The sequence below is a fragment of the Miniopterus natalensis genome, chromosome 20, assembly GCF_054644295.1.
Source record: "Miniopterus natalensis isolate mMinNat1 chromosome 20, mMinNat1.hap1, whole genome shotgun sequence".
NCBI classification, from domain to species: Eukaryota; Metazoa; Chordata; class Mammalia; order Chiroptera; family Miniopteridae; genus Miniopterus; species Miniopterus natalensis.
This window is the reverse complement of record NC_142100.1, coordinates 16,006,292-16,023,201: the sequence shown is the minus strand read 5'-3', so window position 1 is coordinate 16,023,201 and position 16,910 is coordinate 16,006,292. Positions and strand designations below refer to the sequence as shown.

Here is a 16,910-nt window from a genome sequence, read left to right as displayed (position 1 = left end):
CAGGCCTCTAATGAAACTTACTTACGTTCTAGGAGGTGGAGAGAGAAAAACAGGCTGACACATTAAAAAAAATAATAAAACCCAGACTGTGATGAGTTCTGTGAAGGAAATATTAATAATGAGAGAGAATAACTGTATTTGGGGGGTGGGCTGCCATTAGCACAGGGCAGAGGCGAGGAGGGCGGCCAGCACAGAGGGCGAGTGATTCAGTCAGAGGGAAGCGAGTAAAACGCTGAGGTTGGAAAGGGCTGGAGCAGCGAGAGGGGCCATGTGCGCGGTTGGAGCTTAAAGGGCAGTTAATTCTGGAAAGTATAGAATTAAGGTAGAAGTTCTTAACTAAGGGCGAATTTTGCCCCCCAGGGAACGTCTGACAGTGTCAGGAGACATTTCGGGCTGTCGTGATTAGGGAAGGGGGCGGTGGAGGTGCGTTTCCTGCTGAGGTTGAGAAACCCTGCCCTAAAGGACTATTCTGTCGTTATTATTATAAACTCATGTTTTTACCAGCTTGAATCTTTTTTTTCCCCTTTACTTGCAGAAACAACGTTTCAAGCGGCCCACTGCTTCACCCGCTGCCTCAGGAAACCCCACGGCAGAGGTTCAAGGGACCCCAGGAAGCTGAGGAAAGCTCCCCGGGTGGGTACGGAGCAGGCACGTGGACGCGGGAGAAGGGATCTGAGGGTCACGCCCGGCTGCTCCCCGGCGGCGCCTCCGCCTAAGCGGCCGGGAGGAGGGGCAGTGTAGGGGGCACATATTCCCGTTCATTTGCCTAATTACAAATTAATGTTAAAAGCGATGCAATGTTGGGTCTACACACAGGAAAGAAGTGGAGATGCCCTCAGAACTGAAACTTCAGTGGACTGGGCTTTTGAATGCCCCTTCCGCGCGCACCCCGGTCCCTCCTGGCTCTAGCTTCCCCGCCCCCACGCTGCCCAGAGCTGGGCCCAGGTCTCTCTGGGACCCGTGGCCCGCATTAGCCCCAAGGTCCCTCGGCCTCAAACCCTAGACCTCTCCGGGCCCGCGAGGGCCTCCCCGTCGCCGCCTCACCTCGACGGCGGCGAGGCGCCTCCTCAGGAAGCCCCGCGGCAGGCTGTAGTCGACGTACTGGCTGCCCGAGTGGAAGGCACCGTCGCGTCCTGTGTAGCGCCGCAACCCCGGTTCCCCTCGGCGCCGCGTGCTCCGTCCGGGTCCCTCAGGCCCGGGAGCGTCCGGGGGAGCCCTCGGAAGGGCGGGAAACGTGGCAGCGGAGACGGAAAGCCGGCGGCGTGAGGGCAACTGAACTGTGAACAGTGGCCCCGCGGGGGACAAGAGCGGGGACTTGAGGGGGCCGGGCCTGCCAGGGCCCGCCTTCATTTGCATATTCATGAAGCGGAGGGGGGGAGAGAGAGAGGGAGAGGGAGAGAGGATGGACGTTTGAGCACGCGCCGAGAGGTAATGAATTATTCATTAAGAGGCTCGCCCCGCCCAAGAAGACCTCGTTGATTATTCATGAGCCCGAGAGGCTCGGTTTGAACCCAGAAAGGCGGTTGAATCCCCTCTGAGGGAGAGGTCGACTAGGCTGAGGTGAGGGCGGAAGCGACGCGGGATCTGCGAAGAAAAAGGGCGCTTGAGGATTGTTAGTTCTCTAGACTTAGAGCAACTTTTCTTTTTACTTGAGAGTGTAAATTTGGCTTGAAAGCGTATCGCGGAGGCGCCAAGTGCTGTGAGGAGAAGCTTCGGGCTGAGGGGAAAGACAAGGGGAAGCTTCTAGGTAACCTTTACCCCCTCAACGTTTGACGATGAAACACTTCACACATACGGGGCGGGGGGGGGGGGGGCGCGGAGAAAATTTACTGCGAACACCCGCATTCCCGCCATCTAGGTAGCTTTTAAATTAAGATTTTGGTGGAAGAGAGGGAATCAGTGTCGGAGGGGGAGCCGCCAAGCAGTCGGTCAAGGCGACCGGGACTGTGTATTGCAAGGAGCCGGATGTGGAACTTTCGGGACTTCCTGTAGCCGGGGCAGGTTTTCTCTAGCCTTCGAGGTTTTCTGCCAGAATGAATGCTTGGCGCAGACCAAGCGGTGCCAATGGGTCCCCACGAATGACCTAAGCTCTTCTTTCACTTTACCCAGGATTTGCCATTTGATTAATCTCTGTGGACTTTAGCTCCCCAAACAGTACAGGGGGGAAGAGTGTCTTGAAGCTCAAGGTTAGCCAATCACCGAAATGTGTTCCATGGCGCAGAGCATTGGACGGTGTGTGCAGTACATCACGTCCTTGGCTGGTGAGAACGGAAAAAAGAAGTGTGGCTCTTGCTGTTGAAGGAGTTTAATCGAATTAGGGTGATAATCTAATTTCTCCCCCCATTGGACCATAAATCTCTTGAAATGTGAACAGTATTTTACATTTTTGTAATCCCCAGGGGGAAGCCTGGCACATTGTAGTTGCCCAGTAAATGTTGAGTGAATGAATGATTAAAGTAGCATGAAGAAGATACTAAAAACCCAAAGGAGCATGAACAAATACTCATTTAATATAGTGGAAACTACTTACTCCGAGTGAACATGGAGTAGGGGAATTATCAGGGCCATGTGGGTTGGTTAAGATGGTGAGTAATAATTTACAAAAACAAACTGTGAAACCTTAGAGTCACTGGATGAACTTTGGCAAACCAAGTCCTCTTGCTGGACTTCACTTTCTTCTATATAGTTTTATATTTTACATTTGAATTCATGATCCATTTTGAATTACTATTTGTATATGGTGTGAGATTTAGGTTGAGTTTCTGCCCCCCCCCCCATGGATGTCCTATTGTACCAGCACCATTAGTTATAAAGAATATTCCTCCAGCCTGGCTGGTGTGGCTCAGTGGATGAAGCTTTGTCCTATGGACCAAGAGGTCCCTGGTTCAATTCCCAGTCGCATGCCTGGGTTGCAGGCGACAGCAGATCGATGTTTCTATCTCTCTCTCCCTCTCCCTTCCTCTCTATCTAAAAATCAATAATTAAAGAAGCCATGTTATTTTTAAAAAACTAAAAAAAAAAAAAAAAAAAAAGACTATTCTTCCTCCACTGAATTGTCTGCCCTTTTCTTTAAAAGGAAGGGATTGGATTAATTGTAGAGTATGTCTCCTCTCCCTTCTGTTGTGGGGCCCATTTATGTTGATTGGCATGCACTTCCTTTGAGTAAAGCTATACTTCATGTGATATACATGTAAGGAAGGTTACTTAGTTGTATTTTAGAATCCAGCTATTGGATATTGTTCACTCAATAGAAAGGGTATTTTCTTGTTAAAACTTGTTGTGGAAGATTGGGAAAGATGGGTGGAGAGCATTAGGAAATCAACTATTACTATATTTGGGCAAACATAATAAAACTTTGATTTTTCCTTCACTCAGATTGGCAAAAAAAAAAAAAAAAAAAAAGTGGCCTAGACCTTCATAAACTTAACAACTGGTCTATCTTTATTTGAATCTTGGATTCACAAATAAAAGGGTAAAATAGTAAGCAATCGTGCCATCATTTTGAATAGGCTGCTGAGATGTAGGTCAAGAGGTAGGCCTGCAGTGAGTCTTTATTTGAGAAGCCATAGAAATCTTGCCTCTTTCTCGAGAAGATCATAATCCTTTTATAGAGTGGACGTATCAAGCATAATAGTGAATGGTGTCGATGCCCAGTGAAGTTTCAGATGTTTGTGGATCCAATATATAAGCCAATATATAAGTAAAAGACATTGGAAATGTCTTAAAAGTTATGAAAAGTCCTGCTGTTCTTAAAAGTTATGAAATCTCTCCTAAGTTTTTAGATCATGAGTCAGAACAAGGTGACCAAAAAAAATTAGTTTTTCTCTAAAAACTATTAGTTCTTCTCTAAGAACTTCTCTAAGAGTGTGTGATCTGCAGAATCATACCTCCCGGGGCTGTCAACTTGTAAGCTTTCAAAATTAAGCAGTTTGTACTTGGATAAGAAATCTCTACAAAATACTTGCTCAAAGGGAAAACAATAGTAGGAACAGAATGGTTAGAGGTTGAAAGGGACTTGGCTATTTAAAAATATTATTTAGATCTTTTTTGCCTTCCTGAAGCGAGCTCATTCTGGAACACCAGAAAGGGACACTACCATGTTTAGATATAAGCAAGCAAGCCCAACAACTACTAGTGGTGATGGTAGTGCGTCGTTTTAGATGGAAAGAAAGCAAGCAAAGGGGAATTTAACTTGAGGGAGTCATTGTAGATAACCCCCTAAATTGTGAGTCAGAATTTCTTGATTTTTTTTTCTCAGTTCTGCCGCTAAATGGTTGGTCGACCCTGGAGATAAGTGAGTTGACTTCTCTGAACCTTGATTTCTTTATCTAGAAAATTAGATATTTAAAATTCTTTCTGTTTCTAAAATTCTGTAATTCTTTTCTAGATGCTTAATTCTTCCTTGTTCCTGTAGTGCTGCTCTGTTGACTCAGCAAATATTTATTGAGCCTCTACGTAATTTGTTCCAGTGCTGTGATGGTGCTGAGGATCCAAGTATAAGCTAAACCAGACACAAAAGTCATCCTGTATGATTCCATTTATATAAAATACCCAGAATAGGCAAATCCATAGAAATTAAAAAGTAGGAGGATGGGAAGCCATTGCTAATGAGCATGGGATTTCCTCTTGGGGTAACAAATATCTTGAATTAGATAGTAGTGATAATTGCAAAACATTGTAAATAAAACCCACTGGATTGGTTTTGGGGGTTTTTTTTGGAGTTTAAAAAAAAAAAAACTTTAAAAAATAAAGAATGAGCTAGACAGACACAACTTTTGCCCTCATGTTAGCCTATGGTAGGGTGGGGTGGATGCATAAATGCAACCATGATACAGTATATATCACAATGGGCATGCAACCCAGATGTGGTGGTAGTGGTGAATCAGGAAGTAATTCCTTAAGAAAATTATGCTAAATGATGTCTAGAAGATGAGTAGGAATTAGGAACAGAAGAGGATGTTTCAGAATGTATGTTACAAAAGCCTGAAAGCTGAAGAGAATATAGTCCTTTAGGGTAATTAAAGTAGATAAGAATAGCTGATGCATAAGAGTGTAATGGAAAATGTTTAGAGATGAGGCTAAGGAGGCAAGAGCCAGATCTTGAAGGCGAAGGAGTTTGGATTTTATCCTGACGGCAGTGGGGGGCCACTGAAGTATTTCAGTCTAGGAAGTTATATAATCGAATTTGTAATTTAAAAAGAAAACTCTGGCCTTGGCCAGTGTGGCTAAGTTGGTTGAGCGTTGTCCCGTACACCAAAAGGTCACAAGTTCAATTCCAGGTCAGGGCACATGCCCGGGTTGCAGGCTCAATTCCCAGTAGGGGGCGTGCAGGACGCAGCCTAAGGATGTTTCTTACATTGATGTTTCACTTTCTCTTCCTCTCCCTCCCTCTCTCTTTAAAATAAATAAAAACATGTTTTTTAAAAAGCGGAAAGAAAACTGGCTGCAATACAAAGAACAGACTGGAAAAGGGTAAGGCCATTAACAGGCCGGCTGGGTGGCTGGAGCAGTTCAGGCAAAAGATAAGGCTGATATGAGATCTAAAGCAGAAATGACAATGTGGTACTAGTCGGTTTGGCTCAGTGATTAGACTGCTGGCCAGAGGACTGAAGGGTCCCAGGTTTGATTCCGGCCCAGGGCACATACCACGGTTGCAGGCTCATTCCCTGGCCCTGATCTGGGTGCATGCAGGAGGCAACCAATGGATGTGTTTCCCCCTTCCACTCTCTCTGAAAAGCAATAGAAAAAATATCCTCAGGCCAGGATTAAAAAAAGAAAAAAAATGAAAGAAATTACAATATGGATAAAATGAGGAGTAGACATTTGAGAATTATTAAGGAGACTGGATATAGGAATGGTGGTGGTGATGGGGTGGAGGTAGAGGGGAGAGGGACAAGGTTGAGTCCTAGTTTTTAGGCCTCAGCAACTAGGTATTTGATTCACTAAGCTAGGGAATAGAAATAGGTTTTGGGGAAAAGAATTCACATTTGGGTGTGTTGGGAACATCGAAGTGGAACTGTCTCATAGACAGAGGTCTAGATCTGCAACTCCCCAGAGAGACCTGAGCAGGGGATATATATATATATATATATATATATATATATATATATATATATATATATATATATATATGAATCACTAGAAGAGAAATAGTAATTGAAATAATGGGAATGTATTGTATTTGTACATCTAGGGAATGTAGTTAGAAGTAGGAAAAAAAAGACGAGCTCCTGGGACAGAAGAACTCCAAAAACTAAAAATGATCAGGGAAAAAAGTCTGAAGAGGACAATGAAAAGGAACAACTGGAAGGCTGGGGGGAAAACAGGAGTTTTAGTACTAATACATTATAAGATTTTAAAAAATAAAATGCTTTATTACATATAATAAATTGTGTCTGACAGTATACCAAGTGCCTTGCAAATAATGACTCATTTAGTCTTCACAACAACCTTATGAAGTAGGTACTCTTACTATCCTTATTTTACAAATGGGGATACTGATGCACACAGCTTGCCCAAGATGAGAATGAATTGTAGACTGAGATTTGATCCTAGGTAGTTTGGCTCCAGAAGAGTCCACATGCTTAATTACTATGTTATGTTACCTCTCAAGATAAACACTTGCCTGGGTATACACTTATAAGAGCCCTGAAAAGTTGGATTTATTGTCTTCATTTTACAAAAGGTAAACTGAGGCCCTGGCTGGTGTGGTTCAGTTGGTTGGAATGTCATCTCGTAGACCAAAATGTTTCAGGTTCAATTCCTGGTCAGGGCACATACCTAGGTTGCAGGTTGGTCTGGGAGCATGCAGGAGGCAGCCAACCGATGTTTCTCTCTCACATTGACGTTTCTCTCTCTCTCTCTTTCTTTCCCTCTTTCTCCATTCCTCTCTCTAAAATCAATTTTTAAAAAATCTACAAATTCATGATAAAAAATTAAAAAAAGAAAACTGAGGCCCAGAGAGATTAAGTAATTTGATCAAGTCACATAGCTACTAGATAGTTGGGCAGAATTTGAATCCAGGTTCCTTAACACCAAAGCCTCTTTCTACTAGATTTTACTGCTAGTTATTTTCCTCTATGTACATACATATGTGTGTATAAAATTTAACTTATTTTATAAATGTTATTCCCTCAGATATTTACCAAATGCTAATAGTGAGTAGCTTTAAAATCTTTCTCAAAAGCAGGTGCCCTGGATATCTCAGAATTTTAAGTGATAATATTAATTTAATCCAGGTTATCTGTACATTAAAAAAATATGGATGTAGTAATGCATTGTGTTCTAATTGACTGATGCTATTCTCAAGGCTTGGTTCTCTAGAAATGCCATCAGCATGTCTTATGATCATAGATAAATTTTTTAAAAAACACCAATATAGAAAGCAATTAAAAATCATTATTCCTGTTATTTATTGTCTCTAAGACTGGCAGTTTGCCATGTTTTAATGGCCAAGAACTAGAGCTTAAACTCTTGTAGTTATTTCCCCCATTTTCTTCTTTTTTTTAAAAAAAAATCTTCACCTGAGGACGTGTTTCCATTGATTTTAAAGAGAGAGGAAAGAGGGGAGAGAGGGGGGTTGGGGAAACATCAATGTGAGAAATATTGATCGGTTGCCTCTGGTACACTCCCAACTGGGAATCAAATCCACAACATTTTGGTGTATGGGACAGTGCTCCAACCAACTAAGCCACATGGCTTGGGCACTGGCACTGTTTTATTTCTTGCAGTCATTAAGGGAAACAGTTGATATGTTGAGTCAGATTTGAAGGTTATACTCAGAACTGAAAGTTATACTCTGAAGTCAACAAAAGATACCTTGGAATCTTTAAGGACCAAAGAAAGGAGTATTAGGTGGTTTTCAGTCTCATATAAAACATTGTAGAAGAGTGTCCCCTAGTGCTGCTTGGAAGAAGTAATTTGAGAGAAATTAAATATTACCTGTTTATTATCTCTGTCACCACCTTGTGGTCTCAAATAATTCTGCCCTCTTTTATTAGCAAAATCTTCCAGAATCTTGCATTAAGCTTTACACAAAAACAGGTCACAGGGTGATCCAGAGTGAAATTTCTTTAAGTGGATTATTTTACAAATATTTTGGTTAGAACTGTATAAAACCTTAAAAAGAAGCCACAGCCTAAATGAAAATCTTTTAAAAGAAATGGGGAAATGCACATTTTTTTTTTTTTATGTTAGTGAAGCAATGGGAAGGAAACCCAGATGTGTTTTATTTTTTCCATTTATTTATTTATTTATTTATTTATTTATTTATTTATTTATTTATTTATTTATTTATTTATTTATTTATTTATTCAAGGAAGGGCTTAAGATGGAAGAAGCAACAGGGGAGAGCCTAGGTGGGGCTACTTTGACTCTCTAGAAATTTTATAGGAAAGAAATGAGCCTAGGCTGGGCTGCTTTGGCTCACTGGGAAGTCAGAAAAAAAGGTGGCCTTGGAAGCAGGTTCAGGGGGCTAGCCTGAGATGAACTGAAGCTGCCCATTGTTTCCCTGGTTGCAAGTCTCCTGGGGTCTCTTAGAATTTAGGAGATGCATGCCTTTGGGGGAAGAAAAAGGGGAAGGGAAGGGTGTGGGCATGCTCTTGGGAGGGAGAGTGCCTAGATGTATTTTAAACAATGTTTTTTATTGTGGTAAAATGTACATAACATAAAGTTCACCACCTCAACCATTCCCAAGTGTACAATTCAGTGGCACTAAGCTTATTCACAGAGTTAGACAACCATGACCACTATCCATTTCTAGAAAATTTTCATCATCCTGAACAGAAACAGTACCCATTAAACTTTCCATTCCTTCTACCCTCCAACCTCTGGTAACCTCTGTTCTACTGTCTCTGTGAATTTGACTACCTTCCTCATATAAGTGGAATCATGCAATATTTTTCCTTTTGTGTCTGGCTTATTTCACTTAGCATAATATTATCCATGTTGCAGCATGTATCAGAACTTCATTCCTTTTTAAAGCTGAATAGTTTTCCATTGTATATACCACATTTAAAAAAATCCATTCCACTGCTGGTGAACATATGGGTTGTTTCCACCTTTCGGCTATTGTAAATGACACTGCTCTGAACATTGGTGTACAAGTATCTGTTTGAATCTCTGCTTTCAATTCTTTTGGGCATATACCTAGAAGTGGAATTGCTGGATAATATGGTGATTGTTTAACTTTTTGAGGAACTGCCATACTGGTTCCGCAGCAGCTGTACCATTTTACATTCCCATCAGTAATGGTTTTAATTTCTCCACATCCTCACCATCGCTGGTTAGTTCCCAGTTTTTTGAACAGCCATCCTGATAAGTGTGAAGTGTAAACATTAAATTTTGAATTGACTTTGAAAATCAATTCACATGAAGTTAATTCAAGAAATTATTTTGAGGTGCTGCTATGTACAGAGCACTGTTACACTCTGAGGGAATAACAAGGATGAATAGAATATGTTGTTGACTCATTAGGTGATTTACAATAACTTTCTCCTCCAAATGCATTTGGGAGCAAATACATTTTCACTGGGTGGCTGGAAAAACTAACCCAGAGACTTTATGCCAAATTTTTAAAAATTGGTAGTGGAGATCAAAATATTTATTAAACTAATTTTCCAAAGAATATAGTCAAATACGATTTATATAGTTTTTCTTTGGAAAATTCACAATAAGGATTATGTTAGGTAAAGTTTCTAATTTCTTTTCTTTTTTTTTGCAGGTCAGACTTAAAAGAATCCTGATACATTACTGTAATGGCCATTGCTCAGCTCTCTCACTCCATCAGAATTCACAAGGCATCTAAGGTATTTAATAAGAATTAAGACTGCTCTGTCTGTGTAGTAGCCTACTCTCCCTCTTACTGCTTCACTAATAAACTCTATTTCACTTAAAAAAAAAGAATTGAAATAAAATTGATGACTATTTAGTCAGTTAGTTCAGAATCACGACTTTAATCTTTGGAATTTTTTTTAAACAGTAGTTTTATCGGTTAATTGGCACAAAATTTCTGGCAGAGTATGTCTACATTTTAGTTGCTTAATGAACTGAAGATGTTCAGAAAATTAGAATAGACCCCTTCAAAATAACTTACTGGGTGCTTGTTTCATATTTATATATTTAGATTTTCTAGGGCAAAAGAAATCAGAAACAAAAAGATGTTTAAAGAGAATGGTTCTTTGCTAGACATTCACTTCCTAAAACAATTAGGAAACTTCTGATGTACAACATGGTGTAGTCATAAGAACTGAAGGAGAGAACAGTGAGAAAAACTTGTGTGCTGGGATGTGTGGGGTGCATGCCAGGGCTAGGCAGACTGCTGGTCTACCTTGGCAAGTTTACCTTGTCCCATGGCATTTATTAGTGAATCATTTAGGTATTCACTGAGAGCTCAATATTATAGAATATATATGTAATACTGTGTTATCCTCTGAAAGAATAAAAAAAAAAGAATCTTTACCCTGGCCTGGTGGCCCAGCTGATTGGAGCTTCATTCTGTACCCAAAAGGATTTGATTCCCAGTCAGGGCACATACCGAGGTTGCAGGTTTGATCCCTGGTTGGGGCGAGTATGGGAGGCAGCCGATCGATATTTTTCTCTCTCTCTCTCCCTCTCTCTCTGCCTCTCTCTAAAAATCAATAAAATCATATCCTCAGGTGAGGGTTAAAAAGAATCTTCGTCTTCCAGAAGTTTATGATCTGGTTAAATTAAGATTTGCAGGAGTTAAGTTAATATACAAAGTGGTATATGCATTACATATATGTGAAAAAGAGTAAAGCAATATACATTATAAGAATTTATATATTTTGTATAGACTGGAATAGTTTGTATATTCCTCAGGAAGGAGATGAGACTTAAGGTGAATCTTGAATGATGAAAATGATTTGGATAGAGGAGAGAAAAGAGAATTCCATGAGGAAAACCTTTCATATGCCTTGGCTCAGAATAAAAAATGAGCACGGCATGCTTCAGAGAATAACAAAGAAGCGTCCCTACTGATAAAAACAAAAACAAACAAAAAAAACTGGAAAAAATAAAAGAGATTGAGATGTATATGGAAGGATGGTTGAAAAATCAAAATTAAAAATAGTAGTATGGCAGCTGAGAGAGAAGAGGGAGAGTGTAGGCAAAAGTGTCAAGCACTGAAGAGAAGTTATATAGCACAAGGACTGAGAAGAGGTAGATGACAGGATGTGCTTGGTGACTTTGGAGGAAATAGTATAGAATGAATGGGATAAAAGACAGATTGCAGTGGGTTCTGAGGATTGTGTGAAAGGGAAGGAGATTAAATAATTATAAGAAAGCTCCAATTTTGCCTCAAATCCATGGATCATTGTGAAATAAATTATATTAGTCTTAAATTACTTGGGTAACTGTCTCTGCCTCTCTCCTCTGCCTTGCCTGTGGAGATCTAATATAATGCAATACTTAAAGCCCGTTTCCTTTTGATTACCTATAAAGGTATCAGATTTGAAGTCTTGAAAAATCTTTACATCATGTCTGTGATAATGGTGTGATGGACCGACTATATTAAAGAATACTAATCTTTTTCATCATTGTTGTTTGTTCCAGGAAACAATTTTCCCATCCCAAATTACTAATGAGCATGAGTCATTGATAATGGTGAAGAAACTTTTTGCTACTTCTATCTCATGTATAACCTATTTAAGGGGCCTGTTTCCAGAGAGCTCTTACGGAGAACGCCATTTGGAAGGTAAAGTTTAACTAAATGGTTACTTTGGCTGTTATAGCCCTTTTCTCTATTTGGCAGGACTAAACCTTTCATTTCTCATAAAGTGTGCTAATTCCAAGTCATGGGCCAGTTCTTCAAGAACAATTTGCTAATTCATTTTCCATTTTAATTTCACTATGTTTAGTGGTTTTACTTATAGGAGCCATTAGTTCCTGGCTAGATACCAAATGACAAACTGAAGAGAAAAGAATCTATGGGGACAAGCCCAATAATTCTAAACTATACCTATAAAAGCAGCAGCCAGATCAAAATCTATTTGGATGCTATGGATTTGCATCATTTTGTACCTCAATTGAATTTGTTCTTTGAATTATACTTTGGCATTGAGGAAGTTTAATGGAGCCAGGTGAAAAATTCTCCTTCCTATTAACATATATGTTAATATGCTGTAACAAATGCATACTCATGCCAAACCCATTTGTTGATTAGCATGGATATAATAGACAATTATTATTCTAATCAGCTTCGGTCCTTTCTCTCTTTTATAAAAAAATATGCTTTTATTGATTTTAGAGAGAGGAAGGGAGAGGGATAGAAACATCAATGAGAAAGAAACATCAATCAGCTGCCTCCTGCACGCCCCCTTCTGAGGATCAAGTTGCAACCCTGGCATGTGCCCTGACTGAGAATCGAACCAGTGACCTCTTGGGTCATGGGATGACGCTCAACCACTGAGCCACACTGGCTGAACACTTCTGTCCTTTCTTAATTGCCAGGTCCTCAACTTTTCTTCTGTTTGTTTGTTCGTTTCTTTCTTTCTTTTTTGTATACTTTATTTGATTTGAGAGAGAGGAGGAGAGAGAGAGAAACATTGATTTGTTGTTCCACTTATTTGTGCATTCATTGGTTGATACTTGTATGTACCCTGATCCATCCCCCAACCTTGGCATATTAGGATGATGCTCTAACCAACTGAGCTACCAGGCCAAGGTCTTTTTGTTTCTTGTGTCCTCAAACTTATGATCTCATTTTCTTATATTACAAGCTATTTCTGGCTCCTTTCATTCTGTTGAATTTTTAACAAATGTACCTAGGATTCCTCAGTTTTTCAAAATCTTATTATTTGTTTAAAAAGCTAGGTTGTGATAACAATTCAGAAAATCTTGCTGATTTATTACTAAAGTGGGAACTATCATTGGAAAAATAAATAGGCACACGCTCCCTCTTGGGAGCACACCCACAACTTTCTTCCTTCTCAGGCCTGCATCCTTACTTTTCTCTCCTAAACTCTAAGGTCTCCGTGAGACTTGCGACCAGGAGAGCAGTGGGCAGTGGCAACTTGTCTGGGCTTATCCCCTGAACCTGTTTCCAAGGCCCCTTTACTCTGACTTTCCAGTGAGCTAACAGCAGCCCCACCTTGGCTCATTTTTTTCCCTATAACATTTCTAGAGAGCCAAAGCAATCCTGCCTGGGCTCCCTCCTGTTGCTTCTTCTAGCCTAAGCCCTTTGTTGTTTCACTGTCCCCAGCTTCAATAAACATACTCTCAAAAAATAAATAAATAAATAAATAAATAAATAAATAAATAAATAAAGAGAGCTACAAGTGTCCTTGTAAGATTTTTTTAAAGAATTTATAGCATAACCCAAGGACACAGACAATGGTGTGGACTGGGGAGGAAGGTGGGGAGGTGGAAGGGCTCAATGGGGAGAAAAAGGGATATCTGTATTATTTTGAACAATAAAAAAATCTAACTTTACTTTCAATTTCTCATATCTGTATTTAATTACATACCTTGGCCTCATTCCAGTTTAATTTTCTTAAACAATATTTGACTCTCAACATGAGCATCAATGAAGTACATATATGCTTTAAACACAAAAGCAAGATATTTGTAATTATGATAATCTCATTTGTGTTATGTCCTTTTTTAGTTTATTGGCTATAAATCTGCAATAGTGAATATGTTTATAGATAGCACATAATTAAAGTTTCTCCTTTTGTTTGGAACATAGGCTTGGAAAAAGACATGTTTGGGGTGGTTAATTGTTAAAAAACAAAATTCACCTAAGTAAATTTGAAGACCTACTTGACTTCATTTAGCAATTCATAAATTGGTCATCATCCCAACCAGCAATAAGAAGGGTACTCTGAGGGGTTGTACAAAATTGAAGCTTTTAATAGGAAGAAGGGTAGAGCAAGGAAGCTATTAAACAAAAGTGGATTATTTTGGGGCCATGACATCTTTTTGTGGAGGAAGATAACAGGAAGGGTTTTTATTGTGCAGATTGCCTCTTCTTTCTGTAATTAAGTTGACATAAGATTAACATGAGAAAAATAAATTTATTTTTGTATATACAGGAGCCCTAGACAAATATGAAAGCAAAGGCAGTCAAGCAATTAAGGCTTATATGCCATCCTGAGCTAAGCAATGGGATAAGAGCCTGGGAGTTTCAAAGAGAAGGGCAATTCACAGGAAGATAAAAGGAGCAGGTGTTTGGTAGCCAGATGTTTTCCCAGTTAATGCAGATAAGTCTATTAGATAAAAAGTTATCTCTGGTAATAACTCTCTTGCTAGGCCAGCCCCCCTATCTAAATTCTTTTAATCAGTTAAGGGAAAGGTAAAAGTTTACTTTGAGTCAGCGGGTATTGATTGCCATCAGCTCCAAATAATCCACATGCCAAAGTGTCACATTTTGGGATGTCATATTCTGCTCCCCTTCACTAGATTGTGTAAGGGTAGACTACTAAACTATAATCAAAATTGGAACTAAGCTAATTATCAATGTAGGATTTATTTTTAAATATTTAGCTATTCCAAATGTTTTTACAAGCTATAAAACTAAGTTATATGAATAAAATAGATAAAGGAAATATGTTTATTTAGAATGGACAATTTTAGTACAGCAGTCATTTAGTAGATGAAAATAGACTGTTTCTATTTTTGTAGACCTCAGTTTAAAAATCCTCCGAGAAGATAAAAAATCTCCTGGGTCACTGCATATTATCAAATGGTAAGTAACTGAAATTTTGCAAAGGTTGAGTATTATTTTTATCATGGCTGAAATTACCCATAAGACTTTATTTGGTAATATCACTTTTTTAAAACAATTTGTCTTTTTTTTTTTAGAATTTTCTACAGATTTATAACAACTATTCAATTTAACTTTAAGATACTGATTTAGTGTTATTTTTGAAGTAAATAGACTTGTATAAAGAAAGAAAAATACCAATCAGTATTTGATTACTAATAATATGCACGTCAATGTCCTGAACAGTATGAAAGCCAACAAGAAAAATAAAATGTAATTCTGTATCTCAAAATTGCTTACCTATTATTTATAAAGTTTTATCAGCATATTAAAAGATACTTGGAGTTTTAAAAATTGATTAAATGGGAAAGGTAAATTATTATTAATTTAATGCATTTCAAAGCAAAAAATAAAAATCAATTTTGTACTTGGAATATTTTTTGGCTTTGCATCTAGTTCAAATTGACATCAAACATTTATTTTTTTACAGGATTCAAGGTTGTTTTGATGCTTTGGAAAAGAGATACGTAAGAATGTTTTAACATTTGCACTAGGATCAAAGTCTCACCTTTTATCCCTTAAAAAAAAGTTTAGCCTTTATTGTGTTGTGTTTTAACGGTGTACCACTGCCTATATTTGTATTCATGAACCAGTTTCTTTTTATTTTTTGTCTTTGTTGGCCCATTGATGTCTCATTTACATCAATTAGAAACGAAACCCTCATTTTTCTCTTTTATGTACTCATATCTTTTGACCACAGAATTTCCTCTGAAGTCACTGGAAGAGATCTACAGGATGTGGGAGAGGGGAGACAAGAATCTGGCATTTAGCACATTGAGCATGTTCAAAATAGTGGCGATTCAGTTTGCAGATATGAAAGGCAAAAATGGGCTTAAATAATTCATTTTTATCCTGTGTTGGTTATTTTGTTAACTATGTTTGGTGCATATATATAGCCTGTTCCCTCAAAATAAGTAGTATTGTAGCTTGAATTTTAAGAGCATCAGATCTTTCTTGCTGCCCAAGACAGCTATGAAGGGTGTAAAAATTAGAGGCTCTAGTTCCTAGTTGAAGAGACAAGGTATATATAAATGAATTTTCTATCACTATTTCCCCCCTTTTCTCCATCTGTGTCTCCTTTTTAGTCCTCAATTTCTATTTCTTTAAGAAATCTTTAAGTGAATAAGTCTTACATTGTATTATTTAGTTGCTCACAGACATTTCCTTTTTCATTGAACAGTTATAATTTATGATTTATTCAACATTGACCTGGGGAACTGAGGGATACAAAAATAAAAAGATACAGGATTATGCACTTAAAGAGCTTATAGACCATGGCAGCAGATAAATGATATTCATATGCATGGTTGATGATCAGTTATTACACACTGGTCCAGCTGTACCTGATGTTAAAATACTCTGCATCAAGTGGTAAATAGCTGCTTCTCTGAGACCCTGAATGACCCCCAAGATCGTCTCCCTCTTACTCCACTAGTAGCTCTTTTGGGATCTCCACAGTCAGCTCCACAATCTAGCAACTAAAGGGTTAACAACCTGGCCTAGGGGAGCTTCCAGAAACCCAGCTCCAGGGCTGTTTTCATCCTTTCTGATTAGTCAGTACCTGTACCATATTGGGCTGTTAAATATTCATATTTTCATAACCTATTTTACTATCACCTCTATCACAAGTATGAATAACCATAATACTCTTAGAAAGTAATGCATGTCAAAGGAAAAATACGGATTGTGTGCAATGGAAGTATGGAACAGGAGGGGGCAAGGGGAAAACCTTTGGGAGTAAATGACTTTTGAGTTTAGAAGGCCTTTAGTATTTGGGTAAGTTGAGGGGGGGAGAGGTCATCACCGGCATACTGAAAGGTGCTCATTCATTCTCCTTCATCCATTCATTTAGCAACACTTCCTGAGTGTCCATCACTGAGGGGTAGTACAATATAGTTAAGACCTTGAATTTTGGAATCAGACGGTCTTAAGTGAATCCGAGTTTTGCCACTTGTGGATGTAAAAATGCCCAAACCTACAAACAATTTTTATAAGAGTTTATTTGATGCTCCTGAGAATAATGGTTTGCAGTTTCTTTTATACATTTGAGATTAAGGAGAGAACTAAGGAAGATTACATGAAGAGTGAAAAAACAAGATGGGGATTGGACTACAGGATAATAACATTA

General features: G+C 38.9%; 1 protein-coding gene across 1 annotated transcript in view; it reads left to right on the top strand.

Moving 5' to 3' along the window:
• Nucleotides 1-291: 291 nt before the first annotated feature.
• Nucleotides 292-16,910, top strand: part of HORMAD2 (HORMA domain containing 2) — a 62,572-nt gene continuing 45,953 nt past the window's right edge. Inside the window, exons 1-5 of the mRNA XM_016198578.2 lie at nucleotides 292-633; nucleotides 9,722-9,806; nucleotides 11,572-11,713; nucleotides 14,641-14,704; nucleotides 15,213-15,249. Of these exons, the coding sequence (XP_016054064.2) occupies nucleotides 9,756-9,806; nucleotides 11,572-11,713; nucleotides 14,641-14,704; nucleotides 15,213-15,249 (294 nt within the window). The 5' untranslated portion in view covers nucleotides 292-633; nucleotides 9,722-9,755. The remainder of the gene's footprint in view (nucleotides 634-9,721; nucleotides 9,807-11,571; nucleotides 11,714-14,640; nucleotides 14,705-15,212; nucleotides 15,250-16,910) is intronic.